We start from the raw sequence: 16,107 nt of genomic DNA, 5'->3' as shown, positions 1-16,107 counted from the left end.
AATTTGAATCTTAACATAACCACCCAGTTTAATTTGAGCTATAGATTTGTATGAAATTTTAATTTTAACACTAAAGACTCGAGATTTTGGTTTCGGTTAATCTTCAATATTCTCTCAACCCCTTCATGACTTTCGTTTTGGTATTCAGTTCTCATGAATCGGTACCTTGTTCCATTCTAAAACACATATCAGAAGGACTAGTATGGAGTATTTAAGACGCGACAAAAGTTCTCCGTCGCGCTCGCCCTTGAGGCTGCGCGATGTGAGTGAGCGCGATGCAAAACTTATGTCAGGTCTTAAAATTGCGCCCTGTGCTAGCCCTTCTGAAGCTATGAGAAAAAATAATTAAATAATTATTTGGCGAAGTTTAGTAATAAGGTCAGTGAAAGGATAAAAACTATCTGACTCCCACAAAACTAGATTTTCTATGATGAGTGGTCATCCACCATAGAAAAGTAGGTAAATATTGCGTGAAATAACTGGGTCTTTATTATTTATATTTATTTATCTAAGGGCCTGTTTCACAATGTCTGGTTAGTGACTATCTGTGGGATAAAATACATGGTGTCAGTGTCAAAAAAATTATAAAAGAGAGTGGCAGGTAGGCACTAACCAGACATTGTGAAACATGGTCTAAGTCAAATTACTCTGACTACCACCAAAGGTCCCGGATTCGATCGTCCGCCGGGGCAGATATTTGTTTAAACACAGATATTTGCACTCGGGTCTTAATGTTTCTGTTTTTTTGTACCCACCTGTCAAGCGTGGAGATTATAACAAAAACCCTCCAGTATTGGAGGATGCCAATTTTCAGCAGTGGACTTGTACGGGATGTGTGTGTGTGTGTTTTTTAGTGAAAAAATAGTTTAATAAAAATTAAGTCTATGATCAGAATTAATTTATTATTTATTAGTTTCTGCGTTTTAAACTCAATGCAGAAACATAAACTACCCCTTCGGGGTTTACAGTCGTGACCATAATTATGTATGTATGTAAACCCAATGCATTCATATGATAAGAGGGTTGGTAGCTCAACCTATAACGCACCCGCTTCTCACGATAGAGTTCGAGTTTGATGCCTGGGCCATGTACCAATGAGTTATTTGGAACTTATGTACAATGTATACCTTTGTTAAATAAAATTTACAGAGGGTGTAAGTACTAAAAATATTAGATACTAAATAAAAAATGAGTTCACACGTGTAAAATGGAAAATACCTAGGTATGGAAACATGCTCGTTAGCAATTATTATTAAAAGCCGTCCCTCCCGTGCGGCAAAAACCACAATTGAATTAAGTTCAATTTCGCGCGACATTTCTTTTTGCATACGTTTTAGTTTTTGATTGTATAAAATAGTGGGTGGCGGCCGTCATCGTTCATTATTTTCGTGACTCCAAGAATCTTCAGTTGAGCTTTGTGGTACCGATACCCCTGCTCCGCCGCTGCCTTCCGTCATCGCCGCCGCTCGCCGCCCCGCCCGCCCTGTCGCCGCCCGCCTGCCCTGCCGCCGCCCCCCCTGCCCTGCTGTTGCCCTGCTGTCGACCACCGTCGTCTGCTCTGCCGCTGAAGTCTGATTGAATACCGACTTCTCTCATAAAAATAATGTAAGTAAGTATTTTTTACTATGTTCATTTATCTCTTTCCATTTTTATAACAGTTTCCTACATTTTAATGTAATTAGAAAATGTAATATTCTAAATAAACCTCATTTCAGTTCATCTGCTCTCCATCGCTGACAATATTTTTTACATATCTAATATAATTGTCATTTGCTTTTCAGGTCTGACTCCGAGTGCGAATCCGTTGTCGGCGCGCACGTCGAGGCTGCAGTTGCTGCTGCAAAGAAGAAACAGACGAGCAAAAGGAAGTCCAGCGCCGCATCGACCAGTTCAAGCAGCGCACCAAGGTAATTATAATAATTAAATCTCTTTACATTAATAGAGTTCAGTACAGTGTTGTTGTGTTGTATACCATGCAGTTAGTGAACCTGCTTACGGAGCACGAGGGCGAGGGTTCGAATCCCGTCCAGACAAACATTCGTGTTTGATGAACATGAGCATTTGTGTTTGTCTTGGGTCTGGTTTTTGTTTCTCTATCTAAGTATTTTTGTGTAAGTATAGCAGCTGACTGACATCTTACTGGGTCTGCATAATTTGAGGTCGGATGCCTGTGTGTGGGATATTAATTAAATTTATATTGTTGTTGCTCACTGTTCACACGTATTGACTTTGTATTTCTGATGAATTAGAGCAACTAAGTTGATGGAATGGTGTAGGTGGTGGGCAAGCTCGCATCATCTAAAACTTGTGTCCTAGCCAGTTCAGCGTCGCATTGTTTACTTCACCTATCTAGATATCAAGTATGTATGGTGTATACACCATGTGTAATAGATGCAAAGACCTGTGTATAGTGTTGTTTTTCGTGTAAGACAACCTTATTTATTTATCTAGTGGATTACCAAATTAATCTTGATATTTTTTATTTCACAGAGCGCAGAAGAAGAAACTGCACACGATTGATATTTTCGGGTTGTGCAACGACGAGGACGAAGTGTTGGCGCAGAACAAGACGCTGCCATCCTTCGTCGTAAACCGCGTGGCCAACGGGAACCAGCGACGTGTAGCAAACACGTCGGGCGACTTTTACGTGGAGGTGAAAGTTTACGCGCGGCGTGACGCTGAGGACGCGCCGAAGGACACCCGCTGGACCAAGGCCTTGCTGCGGCTCAACACCTACGTGGAAGACGGGTCGCCGCAGTGGAAGTTGCTGCATCGATTTGTGAAGGAGGCGAGCAACCTCTTCAGCGACAGCACGCCGTCGTTTTATAACCCGGATACAATTAAATTTAAAGAAGCATAACCTTTTTAATAATCTACATCTAATAAAATATATTTTTTCCTAGTTATTCCCGTTATTATTATTGTTTTGTTTAATATAGCTGAATTATTAAATTGGTAAAGGTAAAAGTAAAATTAGAGTAGGAGTAGGTAAAGGTATAAGGTATAACTATAAAGGTAAGGCAAGGTAAGGTAAGGTAAGGTAAGGTCTAATGGTCTTATTTTAGTTCGATTTTTTAAGTAGATAGTTCCTATGAAAGTTGCTTTTAGATTCAGTACTTGCATTTTTAACCTTATACTGTACGTCTAGTACAGGATTTGCAATTTTTTAAAACTATAAAAGTTTACTTTTTCTTCTGTCATCTGCATACATTATTTGACAAAAGTTGCATGATAGTTTCCTCTAGAGCCGTCACTTTGTATGCGAGAAAACGTAAACTTTTATAGTTTCTAACAAACCCGTACTAGACCCACTTACCTCAAACCTCTCGTTACGTCCCTGTTAGCTAGATTATATTTTTAGTTAGTTAATTCAACAGATTACAAAATGCCATATTGCACAGTATGTAAAGTAAACGTTGAAAAGAGAAAGTGGATTGGACATTTGCGAAGTAATTTACATAAGACCAACGAGTTAGTTATTGATACAAATGATGGTGTACATATAATTCATTCCGCTTTTCAAAGTAGAATTGTCACTTACAGAATAGTTGTGCCCGAGGGTGAGGAGCTTTATTCTACGTCTTTATTTTTCATGAACATAAAAAATAAAGTAAAATCGCTTTTAGATCAATCACTTCAAAAACATACTTGTATCAAAGTAAACTTTGAATTTTATGCAAATTTTATAATGATGAGTAATGATAATCAAGATATAAAATCTTTTGCTACCCAAAATATTCCTCTTCATTTTAATTACGATTTTAATAAATATTTCTCCGAAATTGAAAATATTTTGATTAAGAAAATGGAATCGTTTCAGCAAAGGGATTCTGGTTGGTCATTTTTGAACAACTGTCACATTGATATAAACATTAATAAATATGAAGCACTAAGCGGGTCCAAATACATAGCTCTGCCTAAATTAATTAAGAACAAAAAAGCATGCTTAAATATTCGAAACAATGATGAGTACTGTTTTCTCTGGTGTGTTATGGCGGCTTTGAATCCAACAAAGACTCATCCTGAGCGCGTATCATCGTATCCACACTTTCAGAATGTGTTGAACACCAAAAACATGAACTTTCCAATTAGTTTCGCAGACATCTCAACTTTTGAGAAAAATAATCCTAATATTGCGATATTTGTCTATGGTTTAAAAGACAACAAAATTGAGGGACCATTATACCGATCTGAATCTGATGGTATTAATCACATTAATTTATTGCTAATCGAAAACGAAAATTCATCTCATTACTGTTTGATTAAAAATCTATCTCGCCTTGTGAGAAGCCAAATTACCAAGCACCACGGAAATATATTCTTTTGCGATGTATGCTTCACATTTTTCCGATCACAAGAAGAGTTGAACAATCATGTTTGCGGTGAGCCGACCTATTTTTTACCAGAAAAAGGCTCATTTGTCCAATTTAAAAATTATGAAAAAAAACAAGATGTGGCCTATGTCATATATGCAGACTTTGAAACAATGTTGCAGCCAGTGCACGGTTGTGATCCTAACCCAAATACTGCTACTACAACTGATTTACACCATCATATACCGATTGCTTTTGCATACAACATAATTTGCACTATTGATGAAACTCAAAACCTATTTGTTTCATACCGTGGTGAGGACTGTGTTTCCAAATTCGTTCAATCATTACAAAATCATTGTAAAAAAATTAATGAAATGTTAAATACCACTAAACCAATGATTTTCACAGAGGCGGACAGCGAAAATTTTCAAAACGCAACGCGTTGTCACATTTGTAAACACTTGCTTTGGAATGACAAAGTTAGGGATCACTGTCATATCTCTGCTCAGTACCGCGGGGCAGCTCATGCTCATTGTAATTTACAGTACAAATTAAGTAAATTCGTTCCGATTTTTTTTCATAACTTGTCTGGTTATGATTGTCATCTTTTTATCAAGGAACTTGGTGAAATCCCTGGAAAGATACAACTAATACCAAAAACTAAAGAAAACTATATTTCATTCACAAAGTTTTTACCTGTTGGTGATGGAGATCATATTCGTCTGCGATTTGCAGATTCACTAAAATTTTTGGGAACTAGCTTGGGAAAGTTGGCTAAAACATTGACGCAAGACGATTTTCACTGCCTTAAAAAACATTTTCCAGCAGAAAAAGATTTTTGTCTTTTGACGCGAAAGGGTGTATACCCATACAATTACATGACTAGTTGGGAGACTTATTTAGAAGATAGTCTACCTTCAAAGTCAAACTTTTATAATGTCTTAACCAATGAAGACATTTCAACTGAAGATTATGAACACGCCCAATCAGTTTGGAATCAGTTCCGAATTCAAACCATGGGTGACTACACGGATTTATATCTCAAAACCGATGTGTTAATTTTGTCTGATATTTTTGAAAAATTTCGTAAAACATGTAAACAGCATTATCAGTTAGATCCCGCACATTTCATCACCGCACCTCAATTGTCATTTGATGCAATGATGATCCATACAGGCGTTAAACTCGAACTCTTGAATGATCTATCTATGATTCGAATGATTCAAAGTGGTATAAGAGGAGGAATAGTTATGTGTTCCCATAGATATGTGAAGGCAAACCATAAATTCGTGCTAGATTATGACCCTTCACAACAAGATTCACACATCGTTTATATAGATTGCAATAATTTATATGGACACAGCATGTGTCAAAGTTTGCCTGAATCCAATTTCAGATTCCTCAACCAATGTGAAATAGATAAACTTGACGTTTCGTTAGTGGACGACGATGCGGATTATGGTTACATACTTGAAGTAGATTTGGCTTATCCTCATCACTTGCATGGTGAACATGATGATTTACCATTTTGTCCCGAAAAATGCATCCCACCCGGAGGTAAAACTAAAAAGTTAATTCCTAATTTATACGATAAATACAATTATGTGATTCACTACAGACATTTGAAAACATGCTTAGACCATGGTTTACTTCTTCAAAAAATTCATCGCGTTATCACATTTAAACAAAGTCCATATCTCAAATCATATATTGAGCTCAACACAAAACTTCGACAAGAAGCTAAATCGGTGTTTGAACAAGATTTCTTTAAACTTTTGAATAACTCAGTATTCGGAAAAACATTAGAAAATAACGAATCTAGGGTCACTGTGCATTTGGTGAAGCAATGGAATGATACAAATAACAAAACAAAAAAAAAATTGCAAGCCAATAGACTTATTGCGAACCCTCGTTTCCATAGCGTTTCCATTTTTAGTGAGAATTTAGTAGCCATTCAAATGAAACCAAAGAAAATTGTTTATGATAAACCGATATATATTGGGTTTACAGTACTTGAGCTATCTAAAACACACATGTACAACTTTCATTATAATATTGTAAAGCCATATTACCAAGATAGGGTTAAAATGTGCTACACAGACACTGATAGTTTTATTTATGCCATAAAAAGTAATGATTTTTATCAAGATTTGAAAACTCATTTCATCAAATATTTTGATACAAGCAATTACAACATTCAGAATGAATACGGTCTACCTTTGATCAACAAAAAGGTGCCAGGTCTGTTCAAGGATGAAATGGGTGGACGAATAATAACAGAATTTGTGGGTCTGAGATCTAAAATGTACTGTATTAAAACTCAGGATAGGGTTATAAAAAAAGCGAAAGGTGTAAAATCAAGTGTAATGAGGGATTTAACTCATTTAGACTATAAATCTGTACTTCTCGAAAATAACGTCATCCGCAGAAGAAACATTTTGTTTAGATCAATCCGTCACCAATTGTTTACGAGAAGCATAAATAAGGTGGCTCTATCACACAACGATGATAAAAAAATGATACGTGGTGATAAAATTAGTACGACAGCTTGGGGTAGCAAATATATATTTTAGTTGATAATATTACATACTAATAACAAGTAATTTACATAATCTGTTGAATTAATTAGCATTGTTAAGTTAGGTTAGACACATGTTTTTAATTTTAAATGGCTGAGGGATGAAGACAGAGTTAAAGTTTACTTATCTATTCTACTTTGTATAATATGTTTATATTTGACTTTTATTATTTCAATACTTTTATTGATTGCACTGCAATACTTTTGATTGTACCAATAAGTTGTACCCTGTTTAAATAGATTATAAGCTAAATTTTAATGTTATCTTAAATAAAATAACATTATAACGGGATCTTTTGTTTTATTTATAAATCACACCTAAAAAGTAAGTATTATTGCTTGAAATATTCATAGAAAAGCCAAGTCTACACAACACGTGGTTACTGCATCGACCTACATAAAGTGCATCGCAAACATTTGTGTAAGTGTGAAAAAGATAGCATGATGTTTTCAAATTGCCGATGTTGCATTTTCATTATGTTTCACAACACGTGGCTACTGCGTAAAGTGCAGCGCAAACATTTGCGTAAGTGTGAAAAAGATAGCATGATGTTTTCAAATTGTCGATGTTGCATTTTCATTATGTTTCACAACACGTAGCTACTGCGTAAAGTGCAGCGCAAACATTTGTGTAAGTGTGAAAAAGATAGCATGATGTCTTCAAATTGTCGATGTTGCATTTTCATTATGTTTCACAACACGTGGCTACTGCGTAAAGTGCAGCGCAACCTTTTGGGTAAGTGTGAAAAAGATAGCATGATGTTTTTAAATTTTCGATGTTGCATTTTCATTATGTTTCTTTCACTCTACTACCACCGCTGCGCACGAGCACCTCACTGTTAAGACTCGGACCATTCTCAAACAAAACTCTGCAAAATGTCACAATCGGTAAGTTATCTATTTCTTTTCGAATATTTGAATGTAAAGTGCTCGAGAGTTATGGTGGACAATTATTTAATATTTTTTCTTTCTTTCCAGATCCTGAATGAATCTAGCCCATACGGGTTAGGTACGCCGCATTCGTTCGACCACCTGCAGTGCGGACAAGTATGGTTCGACAGCGATGTTGAAGAGGTGCGGCCGCCAAGCCCAGAGAGAACCATCGCTAAAAAGAAAAGTGTTGCGGCCAGACAGTCCAGAAAACGGCGGGCGGAGGATGACAACACAACCTCTTACGTGATGAGCAAATCACCGCGACCAGGACATCGGCTCGTGAGAATTGAGGTTGTGGATCTGAACAGCAGTACTAGTGACAGTGAGTGTGTAGTGCTAAAAGCACAGTACGTTGTGACGCATCCGGTAGATGAGATAATAGACATGACGGAAAACCTAGTGAAAAAAATTACAAAGACTATGTGTAGCTCTTAAGTTAGTTTAGGTTTAGTATATAAACTGTATTTTTGTTTAGATGTAGGTAGATTAAAATAAATAAAAGACTTTAATAAAAATCTGGATTTTATTTTCTTTTAACATAATATTAATAATCATTATAATACCATTTCCTTAAACAAATAACTGTTTTTAAAGCACAATATTTTTGATGGTTAAAACAACAAATTTTGTCATTACCTTGATAACTATCAAATAATGATTTTAAGTTAGGGCACCCCCTTTCTCCGATATCTACAACTTTACAATCAGGTGACAACTCTCTTAACCACTTACATTTCTCAGAACCTTTAACAAATACATTTGCTTTGTCTAAAACTGGTTTTATTAACCTGCTAAATTCATTATAATCTATGTACCCTTGTCGCCAGTAAATTCCCCTATTTCTCTCCAACCATTTTACTTGTTTCTTTTCATCATCACTTAATTTTGAAAATGGATAAGGAGGCTTTACTAAATAGACCTGAGTATATTCTTTTGTAGCATATGCTAATTCTTTGATAATAAATCTATTTTTATAGTCACGAAATCCTTGCAAATCCAATAATAATAAATCAGTACTCATATTAGTTTTTTTACAATATTAGAAAGTGGTTTATACTCGATTATACAATCATTTAAAATAAGACAATAAGCTGTTGTTTGATCGGGTATTTCTACATCACTCTCTATTTCAACACGTACATCCACCGGTCCGGTTTTTAATGTTTCGTTTTGACGACAACAGTCAACAACGAACAAGGGTGCCTTTTCTTTAAATTGTTTTAAACTTAACAACGGCCCTAACTGATGTCCAAAATATGACTGTTGAAATTTCACGTACTGCTCGTATATTAATAGATATCGGTCTTCTCCAAATTTTATATCAAGATTTTCATATGGAAAATAGGTAGAATTTAAGAACACTTTAACATCGCGTAAATGACAATGATCGAATTGCGACATATCCGACTTAGCATTGCTTTTTCGATTTGTTTGTAAGCCTATAATAACAAACCGCGGTTTTTCCATTTGAGATGTAGTTTTTATTGACCACGTATGTTTGGTACTTCTTGGTAATAGAGGATATTCATAAAGATCCCAATTTCTAAATGCTATACTAATAGCTTTGTCTTTCTCTAAATATCTCAATAAGTGAATCCTCTCGCGATCTGATACTTTTATATGTGGCATTCTCCACACTAATTTATTTATGGTTATATCGTCTAATACTTCATTAGTACTTAATTTTATTGCGTTAAGGTTCGTGTTACTACGCAGAAGTACCAACTCATGCTTACAATTCATAATAATTTTTTTGTAATCCTCAGCGAAGCCAAAAATTTTATTTAATGGTATAGACACGGAAAAAGATCCTGAAGTAATTTTAGAGCCCTCAATTTCCCACCCCCACAACCGTGACATTTTAGATTCATTTTCATTCATTGACAACAAAGATTTTATAGTAGTTGTTATTCCTGCATTTTTTATTCTGTCTATCTCAACACCGTTGAGTTCATATCGAATATCTTGAAAAAGAAACAGTATAGCATTGTTAACAAGTTCAACACTGCTAACTTTCTCTCTTTTATCACCAACAGGACGAGACACTGTGATAGACCCTTCTATGTATAGTGTACTCGCTGTCGGCAAAACGTACAGATCTTGTTGATTAATAGGAATGCGAATCTCATCATTAAGGTTAAAACTGTTTATGTATGGTTTATACGAATGAACTTCATAGCTTTCAATACTGTTGTCATGGGTAATGGGATCTGTTATATTTAAAATATTCATTTTAAGAGTTTGATGGATTTCAGAAATTGTTTGTTTTCCTGTGTAAGCTTTCTCCTTTTTATAGGTGGTGGCTGATGGTCTGCGCGTAATGTACTGCGTATGTTATATAGGGGTTCAAACCTTTTATTGATGAAATCGATCATTTTTTTCTTAAATGCAAATAGAGTTGTAATTCTTCTTCTCGTAAATTAATCAAATTGTTTTTTGTGTCTAAAATTCTTATGTTAATTTCACTAACGCTGTCTTGATTTACCGGAAAATATATTAAATTTTTTGGAATTTCTATTATTCGGTATCCTGGCGGTACACTAGGAGCAAATTCGTAAATAATGTGACTGGGTTTTCCGTTAATATACGATCCGCTCACAATGTCACATTCGATGCGAACGATGGTTGTAGAAAGAATGCTTACTGGAAAGACGGAGTCATGTAATATATTGGCTTTAAGTATTTCATTTCTAAAACCCAATGTCCTCGCAATTGAACCAGCTTTTTCAAAATGAATGTCTTTCGAACAAAATATATTTGTACTTAAAGTATTATTGTTGCACATTAACTTAAATGTGCAATCAGTTAAATGTGATTTCAAGAAATCGTAAATATCTAGCAGTTCGTAAGATCCTTCAGGGATTTCTACCATTTCATTATCACCATAATAAAATTTATTGTTATTTTTACCTACGTTAGGTATCGAATTGAATGTTGAAAAAAATACTAGTCCGCATTCATATTCACCACCAAGTTGCAAAGCTGGCGAATAATTTGTAGACAAAGCGGATTTACAACCAGTAATTGATAGTGTGAACGACATTGTGATAATGAGGAAATATATAATCAATCGCTTGTTATAAACGGTTTCCAGATTTTTTTCAGAAATTTAATGCATAAGTGACCACAATTATAAAGATTACTTCCTTGACAATTTTGATAATTGTAGAATACATTATTTTTTTTTGTTAAATATGTTAATATTTCTTTAGGCGGTTTTAAACCATAACTATCAAAATAGTTCGTATAATTATTAACTTTGACATAGGCTACCCAGTGAGTTCCATCATTCACTGAAAGATCTAAATTTACAATAGCACACTCAATTTTCTTAGGCTTACTTGGCAGAGTATCTCTCATATAAACGCCGCGAAAATAAGGTATATCGCGAGTGTGTTTTAATATATCAATATTACTTAGAGCACGTCTGGGTAGCCGCGAAACTAGTTTTTTGGCGATTTTACACATAGTCCTTTGCCCTTTTTGTAGGGTTTTATGTATAAACCTTTCCCCAAAGCGATTGATTCCATCGTCTTATTGTGACGTTCAGATTCCGCCAGATTTTTTTGCGCTGACTTATAATCATTTACAGCTTTAGCTATTCCGCCTACACCACCGGCTAATGATCCCAATGCCGATAGTCCCGCAAAAATTGGAATTAAAGGAAGTATCCCTCCTGTTTTAGGAATGGGAATAATTCTAGGTAATTTCACACGGTTATTTTTGTGAAATATTTTTTTTGCAGCCAAATATGCTAACTCTATGGCATGTTTGTTATTTTTTGGTTTTATTTTCCTTAGCACTGATTTTAATTTGTTAACAGATGATTTAAATGATTGAACCCCAGCGCCAGTTCTAAGTTTAGCTTTCATAATTTTATTTACCAACCAAGATGCGACTTTTTCACCTGTACTAACGTCTTTTGATTTCAATCTTTGTTTTGCCATATTTTTTAACTTCAAATCTGCTTTATGTCGATCTTGTAAATTAGAATAGTTTGCGTAAGCTATATCGTGTTGCATGCATGCGTTGTCCAAACGATTAATGCCTTTATCACCTCTTCTTAAACGTTCTTGTAAGCGTGTACCTGGGCCACAGTATTGATAGCCTGGTAAGTGTAACTCTACTGGCAAATTATTTATCAATGAGTTAAGGAGTCCTTTCCCTTTCATTACTGGGTGACTAATGAAAATAAATTGAACAAAACAGTATAATATATGTACTTCAATCTTTAATAACATTGCTTTTATCAATCCAACTGTTTTCTTTTGAGCTTAGACCAAGCCATTTAACACAAACCTTATTTCCAGACGTTTTAATTACCTTTTCAACTAAATAAATATTAGGATACTTAGTTTTTTGAAGTTCGTATTCATAAAAACAACCTTTTATCGGAATTCCATGTTGATCTCGTACGTAATATGTAGTAGGTTCAGATTTTATTACTTTCATAACCGTAAACAATTCGGTGGACCAGTTCGGTGTATAGCCTTTTTGAAACTCTCCTTTATACTTGCTTATACGGACAACGTCACCTATATGATACTTATTTTTTTTAACTGATATAGCCTTATGACGATTTTTTATATTCTTAGCTACGATTGATTCATTCAACTTATTTATCTCAGATGGTTTATACTTTGTTGTGGTATGAATAGTATGATTATAATTATATACTATATCATTTATTACGCTTCCTATCCATTTATAGTTTCCAACAAAACTGAAATGTTTAAACATCTTGCCTTTTAAAGTTCTTATAACTCTTTCCACTATTGATGCTTTTTTTGAAGAGTATGTGGAATAATGATTAATTCCTCTCTTTTGCATAAGCTGTCGAAAGATGTCATTGTAAAACTCCAAACCCATATCAGTTTGCAAATTTGCAGGAGTTCGTCCTTCCTTTAAAACTCTATCAAAAGCTAAAACCACCTCACGCTTTGTTTTACTCTTCAATGCTACTACCCATGTATACTTAGAAAAGGCGTCAATAACAACCAATATGAATTTAAAACCATTGTTGTTTTTGTAGTATTTTTTTACATCAATCAAATCTGCTTGCCATAAATCATCTATTCCTTTTAGGATAACTGACCGACGTGGGAAATTTCGTCTTGCAGCTTTATGAATTTCATTAACCACACCTTTTTTACTCATGTTGGATGGTGAGATGATCTCTCAAATCTACTATATGATCTTTGATCATATTACTCACGTCTACTTTAGAGCACTTGCGATGCAACTGTTCCTGAAGAAGACTTAATTCAGCTTTTATACTTGTGAGTTCTGCAAGAAAGTCTTCTTTTTTGCAATAAAGGTTGTAGCTTTGCTCGAGGTACTCTTTACTAACAGCTTCATCACCCTCAATTGGCAATTTCAATCCTTTTAATCTTCTTTTTTTTAAATCGTAATCACCTACTTCGTTTTGACTAAGTGTTTTAGTTAATGGTGTGAATTCTAAAGAGTCTAGAACACGCATTCTTTTATGAACGTGGTGACCAAACTTATCGATATTCATCATGTAACTAAGGTGGAGGTTATAGTTATAATAAAACTTAACTTAATTTGCACAAGTATTTATTTACTCAATATCTACACATGTTCTTAATTCTTTCATAACTGATAATATTTCATCATCTAATCCAGTGTTACCAGCATCTCTGGAAGCTATTAACAATTTTAATGTTTTCACTAAGTCATTTGGATCATTCCAAAAAATGTAATCTACACTTTTACCAACTTCTTTAAATAATGGTAATCCCTTCCCTTTCGCGGTGCTGCTGTTAGATTTGTCTGAAGGTGAACTTAACAATGGTTTTATAATTTCTAAATACTTAAAACCCCTATTGCTGTTAATTGGTTGATTTAAATCATATTTTCTTTTATGTGCATTCGTGAGCAATAACATGGACTTGTAAATTTGTTTGTCATCTTCAGTGACTACTCTTAAATCAGGTTTTCTTTGATAGAGTAATTCAGATAGCCCTCTTGTTCTATTAAATGAATGTCCAGCTACTATAAATTCATTATCGGTTATAGTAACGCGCTCTGTTCCGATCATCGGTTTTCCATTTTCTATCCTGATTCCGTATGGAATATCTTTAAACACTTCTGATGATAAAGACCATGATGATATATCCTGAGGAGTAGGAGTCGAAACACCATCGGAAGTTTCAAAAAATAAATCACTCGTGTTATTCTTTGAGTTTTGTTCAAACTCTGAATCACTTACAGATTGATCAAAATTTATATCACTTAATGAATTTTGCAGTGTATCGTCTGATATTTTAGTGGGTACCGATAATTTTCTTTTCCTAGAAAGAGTAATTTCTGGCATGGTATTGTCTTCTTCCTCACTATCTTGATAACCTCCATCATATTCTCTTGCACTAGAGTTTTTTCTGGCTAGCTGCTTTAATGGGTCAGTTACTGGTTTGAACATAGATTGCAGCGCTATTTCAGAATCTAATTTGTTGTTTTTCATTTGTTGAACTTTCTTTTTAACAGCCTCAGCAGATTTGATTATTTGCTGTTTTATATTTTTTTCGTCGTTCATTTTCGCAAACAGTACAACTTTCTAGTCGAAAAGCAAATGGAAAAGTGCTGAGTATATTGTTGAGAAGGTTTATATATTCGTTTCAACCATCGACGTTTATAAATGTATCAAATTTCATTCTATAGCAACCTTTGTTTTTCTGACAGTCTTTATTTATGACTAAGTAGCTAAATTCATTTTTCCAAACTCTGGAACACATTTCACGAAACTGTGACCAGGTCATATCAGTGTTAACATGTTCATCATATACATGTCGGAGGTTTACGTCATCTTGCTTAAATAAAATTAAAAGATTGGCATTGTCACGAATTAATTGTTTTGGGACTTTGGTGTAGGTTTGGTTTAAATAAAAACAGTCTATATTTTTATGTCTTCCCATAGCAAAATAATCTCGAATATTATTCTGATTTTCGCATGCTACATCATCAAAAATGATGACAGAATTTTGAGCGGCGTTAATAGGACTTAACACTTCGTCATTGTCGTGATATTTAAAATAGGAGAGACCGGATACTAGATTCATTACCTTTTCTAAAAATATGTATTTTGGTTGGAAAATTGTTTTTGAGTACAGGTATACGTTACTAAAGTATAATCCATCTGGATGTAAAAGTAAGCCTATCACTAAGTTTGTTTTTCCACAGTTAGATGGTCCGCAAATAATGCAACGGATAGTATTGGGTAAAAGTATCCCATGTCGGTGAGTTACTTTGTTTGAATCAACATTAATTTTACTGAGCTCTAGTGAATTTGGTTGTTTAATGAATTTCATGTTTATTAAATGACAATGTGTTACCACTTACATAGTCATTGATGAAGTGCGGCAAAAAATTAAAAACTCAACTTTTTATGTTATCTACAAATAATAATCATAAGAAATACCATCTAATATGAATATCGAATACGAATTATTGGGAAGGCTATCCCACTCGAGAGAGCACCAACAACGCGCGAAGCGCGGCTGTTGGTGCGATCGCAGAGTGGGATAGACTTCCCAATAATTCACTACTGACATGGCTCTAGGCTCTAACACCTCTGGGATTGTGTCATATCAATTGCGTGACCTTCTCGGTGGGGTGGCAGGTTCAAGAATCACTTTCATTTATGTCCAACTGTAAAAGGAAACTTGCTTATTACCTACGCTGGGTCAAGCGATAAGTAAAAAGGTGGAACCTGCAGACAAAGCGGCATTTCAAACACCGTCCGAACTAAAAATACATGTATAGGTATTAAACATTATAGTCTCAAAGTGATTCCTTTGTATTGAAAATTAAACAGAAAGCACATTTCTAAAGTTAATTTTTTACAAAAAAAACATACTTTATTCCAAAAGTAAGTCATTAAAATTACTAATACTATTTGATAGGTCTACTACTACTAGTAGATAGGTCTAATAACAGCTTTAAGAACGCAGAAGGAACTCTCTACTCATCCGGTCCGTACAAAACCGGTACAAAGAGGAATTCGAGTCTCCGCTTCTAATCAGAACGCAATGAGGTCACTCCATTGTTACAACTGGCTTCAGAATTCATGAATCATTGGCTAAGATGCTGATTCACGGTTTGGAGCAGGATCTCCAAAATGCGAAGGGTCCAGCGTTGCAAGGATGCCATAGGACTGGCGGCACGGTGGAATTTTGCAAACTACTTGCATAATACCAATAGGTAAGGTATTATAATTCCGCAACGTTAATAAAATGTTCAAAACATTATTCAATTAACAAG

General features: G+C 34.7%; 1 protein-coding gene across 1 annotated transcript; it reads left to right on the top strand.

Annotated features, from left to right (window-relative positions):
- Nucleotides 1-1,535: 1,535 nt before the first annotated feature.
- On the top strand, nucleotides 1,536-4,449 carry LOC105391786. Its single transcript, XM_011563333.3, has 3 exons — nucleotides 1,536-1,605; nucleotides 1,782-1,907; nucleotides 2,491-4,449. Coding segments are annotated over exons 1-3 (498 nt in total). The 5' UTR covers nucleotides 1,536-1,603; the 3' UTR covers nucleotides 2,861-4,449.
- Nucleotides 4,450-16,107: the final 11,658 nt, after the last annotated feature.

The sequence above is a fragment of the Plutella xylostella genome, chromosome 17 (assembly GCF_932276165.1).
Source record: "Plutella xylostella chromosome 17, ilPluXylo3.1, whole genome shotgun sequence".
Taxonomy (NCBI): Eukaryota; Metazoa; Arthropoda; class Insecta; order Lepidoptera; family Plutellidae; genus Plutella; species Plutella xylostella.
Note: the sequence above shows the minus strand (reverse complement) of the source record. Positions and strands in the feature narration are given on the sequence as shown.

Coding starts and splice junctions, on each gene's coding strand:
- LOC105391786 (XM_011563333.3), top strand. Junction 1,908..2,490: donor AGTTCAAGCAGCGCACCAAG/GTAATTATAATA, acceptor TTTATTTCACAG/AGCGCAGAAGAAGAAACTGC.